Genomic DNA, 23,076 nt, shown 5'->3' with positions numbered 1-23,076 from the left:
TTAGTGTCCAGTGTTTATAGCTTATCTTTAATTTTCAGGAACTTCAAATTATTAGTAATAAGGCTAATTAGACATAGTCTTAGTTTCAAAGACTCAGTAGATAATACAGGTGAAAAATAATCATTTTTATTTACTTACATTGCTGCCTTATTCCAGAAAAAAACCAGCTAATAAAGCTATCTATATCCTATTTCCAGTAAATTGTGATTTAGCATAATCTCTATGCTCCATTGTTTCCTCATTTGGTTTATTTTAATTTCTTACACACTAAGTACTGGTATAGAAAAGTTTTTGCCATATAATATAAAATAACCTCACTGAACAAACAGAAGTAGGCTTAAAAAATATTTTGTAAAGTAAGTCAAATATTTGGTAAAACAAATTATAGCAAGCTATAATTTTTCCTGCCAAAGTATCCTCAGTCTTTGGTGGGCCCCAATAACTTCCATCCCCAGCATATGGAGAAAAGATTAATAACTCAGTACAAAGGGAAAGAAATGAATGTCTCACTCCAGATGCTATCTCAGAGTCTCCCTCAGGTTGAATTTTGGATACATCCCAAATGCTATTTTCTTGTACTTTGGACCTGGGAGCCAATCACCAGAAACCATGTATCTGCAAAGAACAATTTATTCTCTTTTAGAAAACAGGATAAAACATTCTATTTATCCTAAAGATGGTAATACTCACTCTCCAAGTATTAAAAGTCAGTTTAGGGTGTGTGCCTCAGTAACTACACTACTAAGTATGAGAGCTATAGCCTCTGTTCACCAAACATGAGAGAACATTGAATACAGGTAGAAATTTCCCATGTTTTTCCAGAATCTTGGACTTTGGTTAAAAAGGGAATCTTCCCTTGTTTATTAGCTCAAACATACTCTACCTTAGTGATTGCCAATCTTTTTGACAATAAAGATTGTTTTTTACAGACCAACAAGTAGTTAGTTGTTGTGCTTCTATGTTTTTAAAATACTCAGAGCACACGTATATGGGCTCACCAACACTTTGTAGTGGTTCCACAGCCCTCAGGGGTTAGAAACCCACAGTGAGGGAAGAACTGCAATCACAGCTGGAATATTCGAGGAAAAGATTGCTGAGATGGCATTTTACTACAGGATATTATAGGAAGCAACGCTTGTGAAAAGAGGAAAAGTGGGATTGGGAGAAGTCAAATTGATGGAGACCCACTAAGTCTCTACAGTCCCTACAGGAAGCTCTTAATCCCATGTGTGCTGGGCTAAATACCTGGGTTTCAGTACTCTAACCCAAGTGGTTGTTGTATATGGGCCACCCTGCAAAGAGCACACCTTTGATCAAGACATTCTTCTTTGAAGGAGTACCTAGGTGACCCATCGTGGTGTTCACCACACTTCAGTTCTTCTGTCATTTGGGCCCACTTCTCTATAACCTTTCAGGGTGATGCTCCTCCAAGATTCTGGTGGATCATTTTCCAGAGGAAAACTTAGGAGTTAGTGTTATAAATTATAGCACTTAATTCTACAGCTAGTTTTAGGAACACAAATGATATCAGGCTTCTTCTTTCTGATGATCAGTGTGAATTAACTGTGCCAAGAGGATGACTCTTTTCATTGCCTGTTGGTGCCTAGATACAGGGCACTTGAAGTGCTGGGTGGCAGCCATAGGATTCTTACTATGTCACCTGGTGAAAATTTGTCCTCTTTGGGGAGGAAGACCTACATTATGCAGGGCTCAATTTTGTGGGAATGGGTAGTACAGGGTCCCCCATGGAGACATTAGGAGTGATAGTAGGTATGACCAATTCTGCTTCTAGCCCTTGGCTCCAAAACCAAAGAATATTCCCTATGGGAGACACAGTACCATATAAATATCTTTGACTCAGTATATATACTTTTCAACCTATAACATTGTGCACTATCCTCATTAAGGATCACATTCTTACCGGCAATTTAACTCCACCATTCCAATGTTCTGTCATGTCGAAAGCATCGTATAGCCAAGTGATCTATTAGATCCCATGAACATAGGCCCTCTTCCATATCTTATTTGCTGTAAAATGTGTTTCCTGGTCTGATACAATATTTTGGAGATCCTGAATGGTATATTTAACAGTCTGTAAGCCCTCACATGCTATACAGGATATGTCATGTCTTCTAGAATAAATCTTGGGCCCTTCCAGAGTGAACTTGCCCGGAGTGATAATGCCCTGAAGTAGCTGGTTAGTCATCTGAAGAATGGCAGCATGTCACAGGCTCAGTGTGGTTCTCTATTGTTAACAGGTTAGATATTCAGTGGCAGCAGTAGTTAATTTAGCCTTGGTATATGGGAACCCATGAATACCTTCCATCTCTCCCACCATGTCCCTTTCATTCATATGCCCATCATCCAGCACTGAGGGGACTGGTGCCCAAGACTTGCTGGTATCAACTTTCTAAGTCATTCTATCTCCTTCCAAGTACTCTTCCATTATTGTTTATTTCTGGTAGGCATTAACATTTGATACAAAAATCTTTACATATGTATCTTTCTCAGATATTATCCCCAGTCTTATAGTATTCTTTCTTTCATGGGCCTAACCAACCAGCTGGACCACTCACAAATACCCGTTAATCTGAACATATTCTAACCTCAAGGCACTTCTTCCCACAAAGTGGATGTTCTCAAGGACTGCCAGAAACTCTGCCTATTAGAAAACTGTCTTCTTGGCACTTTCTTTCATATTTAATAATACAATTTAATCAGCAGATCTGCTGTAAGACAGTTGAATTTGTCCATTTTTCAGCCCTAAAGAGAAGGAGTCACATATATTCAATATATTCTAAGATAATGCCACAGTCTTTTAAGGCACTCCTTATAGTCAGTTTCCATCTATTCTCAGTTTGTACCTATATGCTATGTGTCTTAATCAGTTCAGGCTGCTATAATGAAGTGCCACAGACTGGGTGACTTCAGTAGTAAACATTTATTTCTTACACTTCTGGAGTCAGAAAGTCTAAGATCAAGGCATAGCAACATAGCCTGTGTCCTGTAAGGGCTTTTTTCCTGGTTTGTACATGGCTTCCTTCTCACTGTACCCTAACACAGTGGAGAAGGAAAAGGCTATTTCTCTCCCTCTGCTTTAAAAGGACACTAATCCCATCATTCGAGCTCCCTCTTCATGACCTAATTACCTCTCAAAGGCCTCACTTTCAAATGCCATCACATTAGAGTTTCTGCATACTAATTTTGAGGTGACACACATTTGTCCTTAGCACTAAGCCTACCAGTCCACAAACTAAGTTTGGGCTTCTTTCTTCTCCATTATTTGGTAATAAGGGATTCCCCCGGCAGCCAAAGGTGTCAGTTGAAAAAGATGTCCTGGTTGGGGATCTGTAGTAATTATTCATTCAGTTTACTGATGCCTCTGTCACACTTATGTTTCATCCCAGATTGCACTGGAGCTGCCTGACCTTGTCTAATGCAATTCAGATTTTGTTAGATAGATCCCAATACGTGGTCATTTTGTCTCCCATTGTTAGGTGGTCTCCCATTACCAGTCTCTACTAGACCCTGGTAACACATTAGAATTTGTTTGTCAAAACACATAATTCCCTGCCACAGATGGCATGGCCTTGCTCCAGAATCCAAAGAGCTTGTGTGTGTTCTTCCTATCAAGGTTTGGCAGAAGCTCTGCCTGGCTTCCTTTCCCACCACCGATGTGCCTAATACCATACAGTGTGCTGGCTTTATGGCCCAAGGACAAAACTGCTTACTCACAGCTCAGACCTACTGTGGGCATTGGCATGATATCTTGAAGTCCTTCAGGTTGTTAAATCCTGTACTTTGTAAAAACATTCCAAGATTAATAAACTCTTTTATATCTAATTTTAAGTTACACTTATATTTTTATATAATATTATGGCTTCCTTGAAACTACCTATAGAATCAGGTCCAACACAAACTCTTCCAGCTCCTACCAGCACACATTAACTATATCTTTCATTCCTTTGGAAAATAGGCTCCTCTTCCTGAATCATTCACAGCAAGTTCCCAGGTGGAATATTCTATGACTTACCCCTGGTTATTGGTGCAGTTGCCTAAAGAGGAGCTATGGACAAACCCTAAATGGGGCACGTTTTCTTAGAGGAAAGAGGTCGAACAAAGGGAGAGCATTCACACATAATAAGGAGGGGTAGGCCACTTCTATTAGCTCTTAGAGCTCAAAGTGTAGTGGTTCAAAATCTATAGGGACCTCTGTCCAGATTCCCCATCACAAGTGTCAGAATCCCATTTGTTTCTCAACCAAGGTCCTGACCCTGGCAGACAGGCTTGTTTTGGTTAGGAATTTAACCTATCTGATCATTCTGACTATAAAGTCCTAAGTTTTTGCTCAGTTTTCTCTGCCCTCAACTAGAGAAGATGAGCCTTAACAACACTTTAGGGAGGTCTGGGGCACATGTGACCCATCAGAGTAGTCCCACATTAGGCAAAAGTACCCTTTGTACCCAACCTCTTTACCCTCACCATAATTAGCCTTTGGGTGTACACCTCTCTACGGAAGCCTAAACTTTGAAAGAGTCAATTGCAGGGGCAGTAAGATCTTTCTTAACGGGTAATGTGGGCAGCTCATCTCTGTTTTCATCACTACTGCTCTAATTTATTTGCTCAGTCATGCAGTATACCTTCTATTCCAGGGAGTATGCTAGACAAAGGGATGCAGCATCATATAACACATCATCCTTGCTTTACAGAGCATACAGACTAATGAACTTAAAGTCACATCTGCCTACATGGTGAAGGATGAACACAATGAGCTAAAATAGCTTACAGCAAGTCATGGAGTCAAAGGAATGTATTCTTAGTTTACGGATTATATTGGAAAATAAGAATGAAGTGATCCATTGGTTGGCTATTTGGAAATAATGATGTATCACAAATCAACACAAATTGTTCATTCATTCTTGTGAAGTCATAAAATTCTGTTCAAATGAAAAGGCCTAAAGAAAATTAACAACATTCTCTTTTTGACAGTACACTTTCTGTATATGTATTACCAACTTCTTTTTTTCATCCTGCTCTCTAAATATTTTTGTTCTTGTACTTTTCCTCAGGCTATATACTCTCTTTGGTGAATCATCTAATCTCTAGGTCTTTAACTACCATCTATTTGCTGATGATTCATAAATGTCTTTCCTTAGCTCTAGACCTACATATTCATATGTATAACAAATAATTCTACTAGAATGTTTATAGATATCTCACATTCATCGTATCTTAAGAGGAATCCTTTCTTACCCAGATAGATTATGTACATTTTCTTTCCACTTGTCCACATACCCTACTTTATTTGTCTAGACTAAAAAACAGTCTGTATTATCATATTCTTGGACCAAAGTGTGAAGATACAAGAACTTGAGGTAGAGAAACAAATAATAGATGTGGGATTAAATTTTCCCATATAGTGCTTGAACTGTCATTTTTCTCAAGTCTGTTTGACCTTGTTTCTCCTATGCTCAAAAGTTTGTACTAGATTGAACCATGTAAAAGTATTATTTTTAAGGTGAAAATGGTCACATATCAGAAATTTCCCATTGTACAAACTAACACTACCTTTAACTATGGTAAGATATCTTCTAAAATTCTTTTATTTTTAAACAGAGTAAACACAATAACACTAATGCAAACATTGATGTTAATATGTTTATAAAATGACACAGATCTAAATTGTAGGGATTTAGCCTTGTATATTGTATTTTCAAATGAAATCAAAGAGCTTTGGGGCCTAAAATTCTTTATCCTGTGAGTGCAGTTATTTTCATATTGAAAAGAAAATTTGAAACAGTATAGAGAAGTTCTAAACCACCATTACAACACAACAAGTTAAGATAATTATCAAGTCTAAAACTTTATATAAAATATTTAAAACATTTTAGTATTAACTGGGAATATTCTAATTTTATATTAGTCTTTCATGAATAAGTAGGATGTGATTACCTTTAAAATAGAGCTAGAGTATTTTAGAGTTTTTACTGACTTTTAAAAAAAATTGTTGGTTCTAACAAATGTTTTCTTATGCTGTCTTTTGGCCTTCTGAATTTCTGCTTTAGCTAACAAAATCTTTAAGACCCAGCTGCCATGTAGTTAGGCTCTGTGGAGGCCTGCATGGTGAGGATCTGAGGCCTCCAGCCAATAGCCTTCTTGGAAATGTGTTCTCTAGCCTCATTCAAGCTTTTAGATGACTATAGCCCATACCAAATCTTGATTACAACCTCAGGAGAATCTGAGCCAGAATTGCCCACCTAAGCTGTTTTCAAATTCCTGACTCACATAAACTGTGAGATAATCATTATTAATTTTTTATCTTCACTCGAGGACATGCTTATTGATTTTAGAGAGAGAGGGAAAGATAGAGAGGGAGAAAAATAGATGTGAGAGAAATATCGACTAGTTGCCTCTTGTATGCACCCTGACTGAGGGCAGAATCTGTAACCTAACCATGTGCTCTGACTGGGAATCGAACCCAAGACCTTTTGGTTTATGGGACGATACTCCAACTGAGTCACACCAGCCAGGGCAATATTTATTATTTTAAGCCATTAACTTTTGGTGGATTTTTGTTCTATAGCAATAGATAGCTAATACAATTAATATCAAAGATTTCAACCTTTCCTTTGAAATGAAGAAGAATGAATAGGAAGTAACATAATAAAAATGTCATTCATATTTTTATTTAGAGGTCCATAGGTCAAAAATATGAATAAATGATGATCATTTCCACGTATACTAATTTGCATCTGAACACTCTAAAATTGAATGTGTATGACCTGGTGTAGCTCAGTGGATTGAGTACTGGCGTGTGGACTGAAGGGATGCTGGTTCAATTCCCTGTCAGGGCACATGCCTGGGCTTTGGGCCAGGTTCCCAGTTGGAGGAGTGTGAGAGGCAACTGTTCAATATTTCTCTCACATATCAATGTTTTTTTCCCTCTCTTTCTCCCTCCTTGCCCCTCTCTCTAATAATAAATAAATAAAATCTTTAAAAATAGTTGAACATGTAATCCTGGCCAGTATTACTCAGTTGGTTGGAGCATCATCCTGTAGCATAAGGATTGCAGGTTTGATTCCTGGTCAGGACATATACCTAGGTTGTGGGCCCCATCCCTGGTCCTAGCACAAGCACATTGCAACCCCTGGTCCAGACTCCTATGATTCCTGGCCCAGGCACCAATCCCTGGCCTGGGCACATGTGGAAGCAGCCAGTTGATGCTTCTCTCTCACATCCATGTTTTTCTCTTGCTCTAAAAGCAATTTTAAGAGTGTTTTTGGGTGTTAATTTTTAAAAAATGAACATGTAGTATTTAGTCCTTGACTCTTGTTTGCATATGTGGCACTTGAGGTTTCAAGGATAAAGATTAGTGCAAGTCACAGCACCATAGTCTGTCCTTTTAAACAGTGCTTCTGCAAATAAGGAAGAGCAGGTTACAGGGCAACTTTGCCTGGCATGTCTCCCACTGTGAGTCCTACAATTCACAAAGCATTCCCTGTACAAGAAAACTTTCTAGACATAAGGAACTGGCTAAGACATCGCCTTTGGGAGCAGATAAAACATGCCAGTATCATCTCTCTGATACAACTGTGTTGTCAACCAGCCAAGCTAGATTAGGCCATAACATTAACCTGCTAAAAATATAGCCTTTGAAACAAAGTAAAAAAGTAGGTTTTGAATATAATGTCCTTCCTGTTCAGAAGAATATTTTTTTCTGTCATATGTGAATTTTTTAATCTGCCAGACAGAACAAAAAAGAAATTTTGAATAGAATCATTTTTCAAACCACATCCTCAAGCAGTGATTGTCTCTCCCTTTGCTGGGTGCCAAATTTCTTCTTTTTTAAATTTTTTTATCTATCATTTTTTAATTGCTATTCTATCATAGTTGTCCCAATTTGTCTCCCTTTGCCCTCCTCCACACATCTTACCCCCCTCCCACAGTCAATTGACTGTTGTTCATGTCTGTGGGGCATTCTACATGTTCTTTGACTAATACCTTTCCCTTCTTTCCAAACTTCTTAAAAGAATAATCTGCACAATATTGCTTACTTCCTCTCCACACGTATTCTCTTAACCCTTTGGAAAACTCATATCCAAACACACAAAAACTACTGAAATTGTTCTTAGAGGTCACTGCCACCCTTGTATTTGCCAAATTCTATGACTTTATCTCATTGCTGATCCTTCTCAACCCTACCCATTGCACACTGATTTCTCTCTATTTGAAACATTTCTCTCCCTTAACTTTCTTTGCATATTCCTCATTCTCTTTCTGACTCTTCTATTTTGTGTTATCTTCTTTATTTTGCCTCCAAAGAATCTTCATTAAAATTTATTAAGATTCCTGTTCCTCTTCTATTATTGCTGTATGCACTGCATCATTACAATTTTCCTACAGATTCATGAAGTAATATTTCACGATAAGAACCACAACTGTCCCACACAACAGTCCCATGGCTAATTTATCATCTTTTATTTAACTCTGGCCTCTCCCTTGAACTGTTTATTTAATTATAATACCATTGTCATAAGAGTCATTACACTTAACCTGGACTAATAACAATAGCTTCTGACTGCATACCCATGTTCTGTTTTCTCATTTCCGTTCAGTAAACACAGGGCTGTCATTCCTCCTTTACTCAAACCAACAATTCTTCCATGAGCACAAATTCTTCTGTAAATACCACAAACACAATTTTCTCACTTAGCCTTTAAAACCCTTATTAATACATAGCCAGTATATTTATCCTAGTCTATTTCTTATGCATATCCAGTACCTCAAACAATCTGGATTTGTTTTATGTTTGCTAAATATTTTTTCATTGCTACCTCCCACCTTCTGTTCAAATCTGTTCCCTCTATTTTGAATACACTTTCATAGTTTCATATTGTCAACAGTATGTCTTCTCTGTGAAGCCCTTCCTTATGTTCTCAACCAAACAGAACATCCCCTGCCTTTGCATTATATAGCATTTTACTTTTTCTTCTCTTAAGTTACAGAAAATATGAATTTACCTTACCTAACTTACTAGACTATGAACTCTTTTGTATATGTACTCATTTTTATATCTAAGGTCTAGTAAATTAACAGGTAAATGTGTGTTGAATTCTTTTTCTTTCTATTATTTTACATTTATTGAACACATTGATGTGTAACCTAAACCAGAAGTTGATTCAATGCTTTTTATGCCAGCTCTGTGGCTTCTGTTTTCTGCTTTCTTATATTTTATACCTCCTTGTTGAAGTGCTTACTGTGTTTATCTATACTTCTCCCAAGTTTATGACCATTACTTTAAACTCTTTATCAGGTAAATCACTTGTCTCCATTTCATCAAGGTTTTTTTCTAGAGTTTTGTCTTGTTATTTCATTTAAACATATTCCTGTGTTTCCTCATTTTGCTTGACTATCTGTGTTTTTTGTTATGTATTAGGCTAAATAGTTATACCACTCCAGTCTTAAAGGAGTAGCCATGTATAAGAAATAAACTTATTGTTCAGCCTTGGCTTAGCTCTTGGTTGTCTCTTGAACCTTTGTGATTACCTAAGCACCCTGATTTATTCTTGATAGGTCCCAGTTGTTGAGGGTGTGCCAAGACTGTCTAGTGTTCGAAAGGGAGGAATATCAGTCAGCACATAGTTTCAGGTTGATTAGAAGCCAGACTCAGACAGCAGCTTTTAAAGTAGGCAAAAATATGCAATGCACAATGCACAAAAATATGGAAACACAAAGGTAAACCCTGCTGGCCTCCAGACCAGGCAATCTATAGGTAACCCCTAGGTGACATTTGCAAATATTGGGGCTCCAAATGAGTATATAAGCTTCCTTTCTGGGAGGTACCAGTGAGCTGTAGCAAGACCAAGCAAGAGTGCAAAGGTGGTGTGCATTCCCTAAGACCAGCTCTGTGGCCTCCACATGTGTGGCAAATTTGAAACCTGCCCCTCTGCAGAGGCTACAGGGCAAGTGGGTGCGTTTCTGTCGGCAGCCTATGCAGTGCTTGGGGGGGCGGTCATAGACTGTGAAGAATTGTCTCTCTCTGGTTGTTGAAGTCCCATGGGGCCCAGAAACACAACCCTCCCCCATGACCACCAGAGCCAGGTGATCAAGGGCCCATGTGGAGTGTGCATGCCTACTGGCATGCAGGCCACAGGAGACAGCAGGGCCACAGGAGACAGCAAAGTAGGGGTGTTTCTCTGACTTTAGTGAGGCTACAGGAGGGCACAGGGCTGGAGAATGCCAGCCAGCTTCATCAAGACAGTGGGAGAGCACAGGGCCCAGGCACACCTGCTGGCTTTAATGAGGGAGGATGAAAGTGCCCTTGGCAGGATGGTAGGAGAGTGCTGTGTCTGCACGCACTTACCAGTGCTAGCAAAGGAGAGGGAGAACAAACAATGGTGCCTGCCAGTTCCTCTGTCTCTGGAGAGAGTGCCAGCAGTCTCCTGTCCCTCCAGAGATGCTTTGTATTTAGCAGATGAATCTCCTTCACATATAATCTAGGTGCTTTTCAAACTGCTGCTTTTGCCCTGGCTCCTGGGGCTACAGAGTCTGCATAAGAACACTTTAAGACCAGAATCTCAGTTCTCTACAGCCCTTTGGGTCTCATGGATACAAGCCCCATTGGTTTTTAAATCCTGGCATTTCAGGGGCTCACCTGTCTGGTGCAGGTCCTAAGGGCTGGAGTATTTGATGTGGGACATGAACTTGCTCCTCAGAGGCTCTGTATTTGTGAGATCCTTCTTGATTGTGGTTTTTTTTTGTAAAACCACATCCCTCTTCCTCCTACCCATCTTGATGTGCTCTGTTAATCCTTTGTTGTGGAGGAGCTGTTCAGCTAGTTTTCAGGTCTTTTTCAGAGGAAATTGGTGTGTCCATGGGAAAAGGTGAGTTCCGTATATTCTTATGCCACCATCTGGAACTGCCCTTTTTACTCTTCATAGAAAGCATACTTATTAGTCACAGGAAAACATATGAGAGTAAAAATCTCACTGGTAAATGACATATATAGCAAAGGGAGTAGATTAATCATAAAGCTAGTATGAAGGTTTAAAGACAAAAGTAATAAAAATGTATATGACTATAATAAGTAATTAAGGGATACACAAAATAAAAAGAAGTAAAATATTACATCAAAAACATAAAATATGGTGGAGGAGTAAAAGTAGAGTTTTAGAATGAGTTCAAACTTAATTTACTGTCAACTTCAATAAACCATTATATATATATATATATATATATATATATATATATATATATATATATAAATGCTGTCCTATGTAACACTCATGGTAACCACAAAACAAGAACCTAAAGTAGATACACAAAAGATAGTGAGGAAGGAATGAAGCATAATACTAAATAAAGTCATCAAGCCACAGGAAGAGAGCAAGAAGAACAGATAAAAACTACAAAACAATCAGAAAAATGCAAGTAAGTACATACCTACCAATTGTTATTTAAATGTAAGTTGACTAAATTCACCAAAGACATAAAGTGGCTGAATGTGTTAAAAAACAAAACCCATCTATATGCTGCATGTAAGAGACTCACTTCAGATGTAAGGAGACACACAGACTGAAAGTGAAGGGATGGCAACATATGTTTTGTGCACATTGAAACCAAAATAAAGTTGATGTAACTATACTTATATCAGACAAAATAGACTTTAAAACAAAGATTGTAATAAAAGACAAAGATAGGAATTACATAATGATAAAGGGGCCAATCCAAGAAGAAGATGTAACACTTATAAATACTCATGAATGCAACATAGGAGCACCAGTTGACAACAATATAGTGATAGTAGGTGACTTGAATATCCCACTTGCATCAATGGATAAGATTATCCAGACAGGAAGTCAATACAGAAACTTCAGCCTCAATACATTAAACCAGATGGAATTAATAGATAAATACAGAACATTTCAAAACATCATTCAAAAACTGCAGAATGCACATTTGTCTCAAGTACACATAGAGCACTCCTCAGGATAGATCACTTGTTAAGCCAAAAAACAAGTCTTGATAAATTTAGGATTGATATCACATTAAGCATCTTTACAACCACAATTTTATGAAACTAGAAGTCAATTACAAAAAGAAAACTGGAAAAATACAATTACTTGGAAATTCAATAACACACTGCTGAACAACCAATGGGTCAATGGAGACATCAAAAAAAAATACCTTAAGACAAATGAAATGGAAATACAACATATGAATATCTAATGCAGCAAAAGCAGTTCTAACAGTAAGAGGCAAGTTCACATTGATATAGGCCTATCACAAGAAACAAGAAAAATCTCGAATAAATGTTCTTCTAACTTTATACCTAGAGAAACTTACACCTAAAGAAGATATTCTAGATAAAGAAGAAAAATAAAGCCAAAAGTGAGTAGAAGGAATGAAACAGTAAAGATCACAGCAGAAATGAAATAGAGAGTTCAAAGGCAATAGAAAATATCAATGAAACTAAGAGGTAGTTCTTCAAAAAGATAAACAAAATGGACAAGCTTTTACTTAATCTCTTTAAGAAAAAAAGAGAGGGCTCAAATATATAAAATCAGAAATAAAGGAGAAGTTACAACTGATACTGATACCACAGAAATACAAAGGATCATACGAAACTATTGGGCAATTATGGATCAATACTTTGTACAACCTAGAAAAAAATGGGTAAATTCCTAGAAACATACAATCTTTGAAGGCTAATCATGAAGGAATAGAAAACCTGAGTAGAAAAATTATTAGTAAGGAGATTGAATCAGTAATCAAAAACTCCCCAACCAACAGCCCCCACTATTGTGGCTCAGTTGGTTGGGTGTCTTCCTGCAAACCAAAATGTCACTGGTTGGATTCCCAGTCAGGGCACATACCGGGGTTGCAGGTTCAGTCCTGGGTCTGGGTGTTTATGGAAGGCAACCAGTCAATGTCTCTTACATCAGTGTTTCTCCCCTGTCTTTCACCCTCCCTTGCCCTCTTTCTAGAAAAAAAATCCATCCCAATAAACAGAAGTCTAGGACCAGATGGCTTCCAGATGGCTTCACTGGTGAATTCTACTGAACATTTAAAAAAGATTTAATACCAATCCTTTTCAAACTCTTCTAAAAATTGAAGTGAAGAGAATTCTTCAAACTCATTTTATGAAGCCATCATTTCCCTGATACTATAACCAGATAAGGACATCACAAGAAAAGAAAACTACAGGCCAATATCTGTGATGAATATAGATGCAAAAATTCTCAAAAAGATATTAGGAAACTGAAGTCAGCAATACATTAAAAGGATCATCCACCATGATCAATTGAGATTCATTCTAGGAATGCAAGGATGATTCAACACCTGCAAATCAATCACCATGATACACCACATTAACAAAATGAAAGATAAAAATCATATGGTTATCTTAATAGATGTATAAAAAAGCATTTGACAAAACTTAACATCCATTTGTGATTTATAAAACAGCCCAAAAAATTGAGTATAAAAGGAACATACCTCAGTATAATAATACAGAAAACATCATACTAACATCACACTTGGGTGAAAAGCTGAAAATCTTTCCTCTAAATTGAGGAAGAAGACAGGGATGCCCATTCTCACCCATTTTAGTTAGGCAAGAAAGGAAATGGCATCCAAGTTGAATAGGAAGAAGTAATACTGTCTCTATTTGTGGATGACCTTATTTTATATGTAGAAAATCCTAAATATCCAGGCAAAAAACTGTTACAGCTGATCAACTAATTCAGTAAAGTTGCAGAATATAAAATCAATATACAAAAATTTTTATACTAACAATTAACTTTCATAGAGAGAAATTAAGAAAACCATTACATTTCTAATTACATAGAAAATAATGAAATACCTAGGAATAAATTTGACCAAGGAAGTGAAAACTATAAGACATTGGTTAAAAACATTGAAGAAAACACAAATAAATGGAACTATATTCCAAATTTAAGTATTAGAAGAATTATTATTGTTAAAATGTCTGTATTACCCAGGCAACCTACAGATTCAACGCAATCCCTATTAAATGCTAATGGCACTTTTCACAGGAAGGGAATAAACAATTCTAAAATTTGTATGGAACTGCAAAGGACCCCAAATAGCCAAGAGCAATCTTGAAAAACAAGAACAAAGCTAAAGGCATCACACTTCCTGATTTCCAATGTTACTACAAAGCTAGAGTAAATAAATAATATTATATGGGCATAAAAGCAGAAGCATAGACCAATAGAACAGAATAGAGAGAACCTAGGAATAATTCTGCATATTAATAGTCAATTAATTTGTGACAGAGGGGGCAAGAATATGCAGTGGAGAAAGGACAGTCTCTTCAAAAGATGGGACTAAGAAAACTGGACAGCCACATACAAAAGTAGGGAACTAGATCAATATCTTATGCCATACAGAAAAATTAATTCAGCATGGATTAAATACTTGAGTATAAGACCTAAACCTATAAAGCTCCTAGAAAAAAAAAAAAAAACATGGGCAGTAAGCTTTTTAAATTGGTCTTAGCAATGATTCTTTGACAGGACTCCAAAAGCAAAGGCAACAAAAGCATAAATATACAGTTGGGACTACATCAAACTAAAAAGTTTCTGCAAAAGAAACCATCAACAAAGTGAAAAGAAAGCCTTTTGACTGGAAGAAAATATTTGCAAATCATGTATCTGATAAGGGGTTAATATCCAAAATACATAAAGAACTCATATAACTGAGTAGCAAAAAAAGAGACCACCTAATTTTTAAAATTGGGTAGAGTATCTGAATAGTCATTTTTCCAAAGAAGACAGATGGCCAATAGGCATATAAAAAGATACTTCATTAATCATGAAACAAATTCAAATCAAAACTAAAGTGAAATATCAGCCCTGGCTGGTGTGGATCAGTGCATTGAGCACTGGCCTACAAACCACAGCGTTGCTGGTTCAATTCCCAGTCAGGGCACATGCCTGGGTTGCAGGCCAGGTTCTCAGTTGGAGACAGTCAAGAGACTACCACTCACTGATGTTTCTCTCCTTCTTTTTCTCTGTCTAAAAATAAAATAAATAAAATCTTTTTTTTAATCAAAATAAATAAAATCTTTAAAAAATAAAAAAATAAAGTGAAATATCACTTCACACCAGTTAGAATGACTATTATGAAGAAAAGAAAAAGTGTTGGTGAGAATGTGGAGAAAAGGAAACCCTCATGCACTATTGGTAGGAAGGTACAAGGTCTGTCCAGAAGGTATTCAGCCATTTAATATGAAAAATAGAGACATTTGTTGAAGAAGATACAAGAAACATTGTACATAGAACAATGATGCCTCAGTCCCCTTCAAAGTAGGCACCTTGGGACCTCACACAGCTCTCTAGATCATTAGCTGCCCTGTTGTATTTTCCTAAATCTCATTGACAGTCTGAAATCTGTTCCCTTTCAAAGGTGATTTTAGTTTTGAGAAAGGCCAGGTGTCATGGGGCACCAGATCTGGGCTGTAGGGGGTCTGAGTCACCTGTGTGATTTGATGTTTCACCAAAAAACTCTGCATGAGATGTGATGCATTGTCATGATGAAGCTGCCAATCACCAGTTGCCCATAGCTGCAGCCTTCTGAATCATTCAAATAGTTTCTGAGGAGGCATGTTCAAGCTTAACACAAAATTTGATGCAGATTCAGTGCTCTGCTTGCTGAGCCATTATGAATGCAATGGTCACACGGTACACATGCTCACTCAACAATGTCTACCACCTCCACTAACTAGTACAGTGAAGTTGTCATTGTTCACACAGGTGCATTCCAGTCCACTCTAATTAGCTGCCAGGTTTCATAGGTGTCACACAAACCATTCTTGTTATATTAACAATGGACTTTTTCCTGACAGACCTCATAAATTGGTGCAGCCACTATGGAAAACAGTATGGAGGTTCCTCAAAAGATCAAAAGTAGAACTACCATATGATCCAGCAGTTCCACTTCTGGGTATTTATCCAAAGGAAACAAATACACTAATTTGAAAAATACACAGAGGTGGACAAAAGTGGACTTACAGTTGTAATACAAATAAATAATACAAGAATACACTGTTTCAGGTACTCACAAAAAAATAGGCAAACCTACTTTTGCTCACCCCTCTATGCACCCTGTTTACTGAAGCATTATTTACAATCACCAAGTTATGAAAAACTCAAATGTCACTAATGGATGAATGGATAAAGATAGTGTCATACACACACATGTACACACACATACACAATGGAATACTACTTATCCATAAAAAATAATTAAATCTTGCCATTTGCTGAAATGGGTGGACCTTGAGGGTATTATGCTAAGTGAAATAAAGCAGACAGAGAAAGAAAAGAGAAATACTGTACAATTTCACTTACGAGTGGATTCTAAGAAAACAAGCCAAAATCAAACTCAGGTACAGGTTGGTGGTTGCCAGAGGGAAAGGCCCAGTTAGGGGCTGGGTGAATTTGGTGAAAAAGGTTCAAGAGATAGAAACTTCCCATCATACAATAAATGTTATGGGGAAGTTATATACAACATGGTGACTATAGTCAACAATATTGTATTGCCTAATTAAAGTAGCTGAGAGGATAAACCTTGAAAGTTCTCATCACAAGGAAAAATTATGTAACTTCATATGGTGATGGATGGTAACTAAATTTATTGTTGTAATAGTTTCACAGTGTATACAAATATTGAGTCATTATGTTGTACACCTGAAACTGATATAATGTTATGTGTCAATTATACCTCAATTTAAAAAGAGAGGCTGTGAACACTGCAGTTTTTACAACATCTACTGGATTGTAAATTCCACAAGGACAGGGACTGTGTTTGAATTTGAAACTCAGTGCCTTTCAGCACCAGGCCTGTCACATACTCGACATTCATATATGTTTGCTTTTGGCTGAATAGATTAATCACTTCTGATGTGAAGTCATAGGCTGGACCTATACTAAAGGGATTTTACTCAAAGATAAAATTTAGGATTAGTTAAAATGAAACATAATGATTATAGATTATTTAAAACCAGGACATTGTGCTAGCAATGTAACATGTGTATATTTTCTGTTATATGTTTTTCCTAAAAGGGACCTGTTGGTTTACCTGGAGAAGTTGGGATGGTTGGAGGCATTGGTGAAAAGGTAATTTCTTTCATTATTTTGTTAAGCAATGAGACTTTTAAGCTATACTCAAGAATAGGTATTCATATGATATTTTATATTAATTAGAAATCACCCATAATTTCAAACTCATTAGCTATACCAAATCTCTTAAATATATTGAAATATACCTAATAACACATATGCTTCTAATTTTTAAAGCACAGAGTACATTTGGGTTGTAATGATGTGGCTGAAGAGAAGAGTTGAGACTGATGGTCTAGGTTTATGACTGGAAAATATTTAAATCTACTTTACGAGAGCAAGCCCCCTAAAGGGAGCAGTTTTGAAACAGAAAATAGGATTTCACTACCAGATCGAAGTCTCAGTCACAATCATATTTGCACTCGGAAGCTAGTATGCTGTTATTTATGGATGTTTCTGGCTATGGTGATGGAAGTTGTCATCCACTTAAAGGTTACTTAGAACTCATTACTTCAGGAGTGGCCTTTACTTACTGAGTTTGAAATATTAGGAGAATTTTTTAAAAAATAAGAATAATTTTTTTACTTGAAATCAACAAGGGCATTATTTTTTAAAGGAGTCTTATAATTGACTAGTAGGTTATAAACTACTGGATCTTTGACTGAAACCTGATTTGTTGAATATAAATTGTAGGCATGATTGTCTAGTACAATTACTACACCAGACTACTCTTGTGAATAGTAGAACCAGGACTAGAAGTAAATTAGATAATGTTCTAGTTATTTTCATCTGAATTTTTAAGTCAAACTTAACATATGTAATATTAATCACTTTCCTACACTCAAACTGGTTACTTCCCAATTATTTTATTTCAATTAGTGTGTCTTATACCCACTTTTATTTCCTCCAGTCTTCCAGAACAGAGTGAACCCATCTTGAGTTTCTCTTTTCCTACTTACTCTATGCATAATCTTTCAGTAAGTCTCAGAGATTTTTCTTTGCAATTCATCCTTTCCAATAGTCCAAAGCCACCCCCTCAGACATACTCTTAGCAATTTATCTTAAATGTACTCTCTATTGTATTTGCTATGCCCTTTCCTGGCATACTCTCTACATTCTCCATACTGTGAGCAGAAGACTCATGTTGATGGATCATGATGAAACATTTTGAAAAACTTCATTGGCTCCCTGTTGTTGACCCTATGAATTTCTCTACTTGTCTGTCAAAATACTACATAATTTTGGTCTAACCAGTTTATTTTACCAACTCTCTAATATTCTCCAATATAAACCTTTCTTTCCCTTCCATCTCACGTATTATATACTTGTTTCTATTCCTGTTCTTACTGTTTTCTTAGGTTAGAGAATCCTCTCCCCTCCATTTCTTTAAAGCCTAACTGTAGGACTCAAATAAATTCCCACCTCTTCCATAAAGTCTTCCCACATTTCCCTGATCCTTCTTGATTTTTCCCATCCTAAATTTAGAGTAAGTTGCACACAACTCAAATTTTAATTGTCTTGTTGTTGATTTACCTTTGTGAATGCTGTGCCTCCAATTACTTAAAGGTAGACTTTAGGTCAAATTTCAGTTATATCTCTCCTCTCACTTAGTGCATTAAAAGTGCTTAATAAGCCCTGACTGGTATGGCTCAGTTGGCTGGGTATCATCCCACAAAGCAAAAGATGGCCGGTTTGATTCTCAATCAGGGCACAGGCCTGGGTTGCAGGTTCAGTTGCTGTTTGGGGCATTTGTGAGAGACAACCAATTGATGTTTGCCTTGCACATCGATGTTTCTCTCCCTCTCTCCCTCCCTCCCTTCCCCTCTCTCTAAAAATAAATAAAATCTTTAAAAATAAGTAAAAGTGCTAATATAAACTTATTGATTTTTAAATTAACAATATGACAAGTATAAGATGAGCTCAGTTCATACAATTTAGATAGTTTTATAATTTTTCACTCTGATTTAGTTACTTCTGTATTGGTTCAAATTTTCTACACTAACATTTTGACAATCCTAAGGATTTTAAAATGAATCATTCTAGTTCTTTTAATCTGCTAGGGATATTTTTTATTTTCATGATCATCCAAAATTATTTCTGTGAATAAAATTTTGTTGAGTAGTTATATTTTAGCTAAGTTTCATAGCATACTTTGATACTTTACTATTCTTATATTTTATATGTGGCAAAATTATAAGCATTTCTACTTAGAAAACTTTAACATGTGATACATATTCAATTTTAAATCATAGCTATATTTTCTTAATTTTAATAAGACTTTTAATATCTCTTGAAAAATATCTTAAGAAGATTTCTGTTATATTAGAATCTAACAACTTTAGGGTAAAATGCAAAATTTTAAATTTAAAAATATATTCTTCCATGGTTCAAAATAAAATAAAATAAAATGATAAAAAATTGTAAATTAGAATAACATGTACATGTAAGTTATGATTCTGATGGACAGTTTTTCTGTCTAAGCTTAGTTCAATTATGACTAACTAACCTTCCTTAATGTTTCTCTTCTTTCTTTGTTTTAAAAGGGAGAGCGTGGAAGTCCAGGCCCAGTAGGTCCCCAGGGGGAAAAGGGCGCTATGGTAAGAGTTCAGTGATTTGAAAGATACATTTCCAAAGAATATTACAAAGTTGAGACATTCCAGAAGTGAAATTGTCTTGAATGAAAGAAATTTAAGTGAAAAATGTCATTTTATAGTAAATTACCATTAGAATTTTCTTCTTTAAATGGCTTACCTTCCAGAAGGCTCTATGGCACTAAAAAACCTGCAAATTAGATGCCCTGGTCAGGTGTTTCTAAATTGACAGGAACTGAAACAGATGATTATTATCAATAAAAGAATCCTTGCTTTCAGAAAATATATCATGATGGATCTAGTGGCCCACAACACTGCCTACAAATTTATTTTACCTAAGTTATTCCTTAATTTTGACTTCTATATTATCAGAAAAGCAGCATGAAGTTGGGTTTTTTTTGTTTCGTTTTTTGTTTGCTTGTTTGTTTAGCTATTTGCAGTTGTTCCAGCTAGGAAATTTAAATGCCCATAGACTAATCAGCTTTAGGAACTATTACCTCCTAAGACATTCCCCGAATCAGTGCTAATACCATAGAGGGTGTGGTTCTTCTAAAAACTGGACAGCTAGAATGTTTGTACACATTCACATTAATTAATTATGGAATTCCATGGCCCCTGAAAATGGTATGATCTCATAAACTATATAACAAACTTCAGAAGATAAATTACTCTTCTCTTCTCAATAGGGTATTATGTGTGATTCTGCCTAGTCAATTTCTTTTGTAGGCAAAGACTTTCTAATAACAGGATACACAGCTTTTATGTAATTATTTTTTTACTTCTATTGTCTATCTGTAGAACATTTCCTGTGGCCTCTTATATCTTGGATAAGAAAGAAAAATCTTATCAAACCATCACTTTTTATAATTATTTATAATTTACTGGTTTTTATTCAGTGAGACTGAGTTATAATAGAGAGTTTATATCTTTTATATTTTTATTCAAATTATAGGGATATCCAGGTCCTCCTGGGATTCCAGGACCTGTTGGTCCACTGGGCTTACCTGTAAGTACAGAAGACTTTATATCCCTTTCTAGAATGTCTGTTTAAATTTAAATCTATCATTTTGGTTATGCTATATATTTTTTTTTGTTTTTATGCAGAATAAGTAATGCGTAAACTGACTGCTGCTTTTCTCCTCAATCAATGCAAAACACTCCAGAATATGTCATGGGATCTTGAACTTCCTCACCTCTACTTGTTATATTATTTACTGTTATATTATTTACTGTTTACAACCAGTCTCAATTCTGCTGCCTAAAACTAAAAAAAAAATCACTTAAGCTTTCTTTTGAATAACCACATATAAGAAAACAAGATCAGTAATCAGGGTTAGAAGTGAGGTCAACTGAGTATGCAAATCACAAGTATAAGTCCCAACATATTTTTTGGGAATTTGCAAATATTTTCAGCCAAACACAATTCACAGATACTCAAAATACTCTATTTTTGAGTATTTTGAAAAACTCTATTTTTGTTTGAAATAGAAGATGAAATCTTGTCTCTTAAGGGATAAAGTTTGCTTATCAAAATTTAACAGTGATTGTCAACTTAAATAGGAAAAAGTTCAGCCTTTACAATCCCATGAGCAAAACTGTTCTTATCAGAAACAGTTTATGCTATTTTGTGAAGCATGTGTTTTGAATGCAAGCCCAATGTTGTAGTACAGTGAATGATGTGGTGTTGACTTCTAAAAATAGGAAAGCTGATCTAGGGTAGCAATTGTCAGCCTTTTTCTTCATGTGCGATAATAAATAAATTTGAGGTCCTGTAAAAGTTCACTGTTTTTACCTACCTAATGTTATGTAGATAAATAATTTTTGTTTTCTAATTATAGTCTTTATCGAAGACTATGAAGCAGGGATGTCAAACTCATTTTCACCGGGGGTCACATCAGCCTCACAGTTGCCTCCAAAGGGCCAAATATAATGTCAACTCTTTAACAGTTAAGGAGTAGTTACATTTATACAATCCTAAAATTGTCTCAGCCCTTTGAAGGTAACCGTGAGGCTGATGGGGCCCCTGGTGAAAAGGAGTTTGACACCTCTGCTATACAGCATAAAAATAATTCATTGTAATTGACTTAATAGTAACTTAATTTTTATTACAGGCTCTTTTTGTGGCATAGTAACTTGAAACATTTTGTGGCTTTTTTCATAGTAACAGAAAAAATATATTTTTATGTCATGAGGTTATCATAAATGTCTAGAATAATGGGGAAGAGAACTCACAGTGCCAGCCCTTGCTTCTTCGGCAAACCAGGCAGGTTAGACTGGTCACACTGGCTAAGCTGGCGCCTCCCTCCACTGCTGCTCCACACATGTTCCTCCAGAAAACTGCCTCTTTAGTGAATATTAAAAGCTTCCCTTTCCTTGTTCAAGGTATAAATGCCTAGAAACGAAACTTCTTCAAATAGTAGGAAACATCAAAAACATAATATTAGAGGAGGAAATATGGTATTTTTAAATAATTAAAAAGCACATTTTAATTATTTTGGAAAATATGGTATTTTTTTAAAATAATTAAAGCATATTTTAAGGAGACTAATCAATTTTATTTTAAGAATTCCCCAGGAGAATTACATGTCACAAGAAATGTCACAGCTATTATTCTGGTAACATGCCTACAAATTCTGTAACTGATTTTTAAATTTTCAACATGTAGGGTCACGTGGGGGCAAGAGGACCTCCTGGGAGTCAAGGTCCGAAAGGCCAAAGAGTAAGTTACCTGATGAAGAAAGTACCTTAACCTCAAAGGATGACTTCATAGTGATGCGTTCAACAAAATAACTTCATATATTCCAGACTGTGCTTAGATATTGTTGGATTTTTCCCTTGTTTTCATTGTATTAGATGAACTACCTACATATATTGACTCATAATCATGTGTATTTACAAAACTATACATTTCTGTTCTATTTGCAACAAGTTTCACTAATTCATACAGGATTCTTTTTTACTCCCAACTTCCAGTTTCATTCTTTGAGGGAACTGTAAATGTGAAGATGTTTAAATACATTATTTTTGTACTAACAAAAGGCTCACATAGCAAGGAATAGTAACACCATGACAAAATCAGAACAGTGGGAAGTAAAATGAAGATATACATGATGAACAAGAGCTTCTTAATGGTAAATCAAGTGACATAATCATCACTATCTAATTATTATGCATACGGAATTAAATGAAAAATCTTTTTTTTCTTTGAAGAAATAAGAATCACAATCTGTTGCATGCCTGTCACGTGCCTGGCACTTTTACATATATCGTCTTACTTAATACTCAAAGCCACACTAACAAGGGGAGGCAGCATCCCAGGTATTGTACTGCAGGCAAAGAGAATGGCCCCAGAGAGGTTTAGTGCACAGACACACGCAGAAATGGCACAACTAGAGTTC

At 36.1% G+C, this 23,076-nt stretch overlaps 1 protein-coding gene across 1 annotated transcript in view; it reads left to right on the top strand.

Moving 5' to 3' along the window:
- COL24A1 (collagen type XXIV alpha 1 chain) overlaps positions 1-23,076 on the top strand; it is a 333,553-nt gene that overhangs the window by 176,488 nt on the left and 133,989 nt on the right. The window contains exons 26-29 of the mRNA XM_036026370.1: positions 17,091-17,144; positions 19,631-19,684; positions 20,631-20,684; positions 22,344-22,397. Of these exons, the coding sequence (XP_035882263.1) occupies positions 17,091-17,144; positions 19,631-19,684; positions 20,631-20,684; positions 22,344-22,397 (216 nt within the window). The remainder of the gene's footprint in view (positions 1-17,090; positions 17,145-19,630; positions 19,685-20,630; positions 20,685-22,343; positions 22,398-23,076) is intronic.

Source organism: Phyllostomus discolor, chromosome 5 (assembly GCF_004126475.2).
Source record: "Phyllostomus discolor isolate MPI-MPIP mPhyDis1 chromosome 5, mPhyDis1.pri.v3, whole genome shotgun sequence".
Lineage (NCBI taxonomy): Eukaryota > Metazoa > Chordata > Mammalia > Chiroptera > Phyllostomidae > Phyllostomus > Phyllostomus discolor.
Note: the sequence above shows the minus strand (reverse complement) of the source record. Positions and strands in the feature narration are given on the sequence as shown.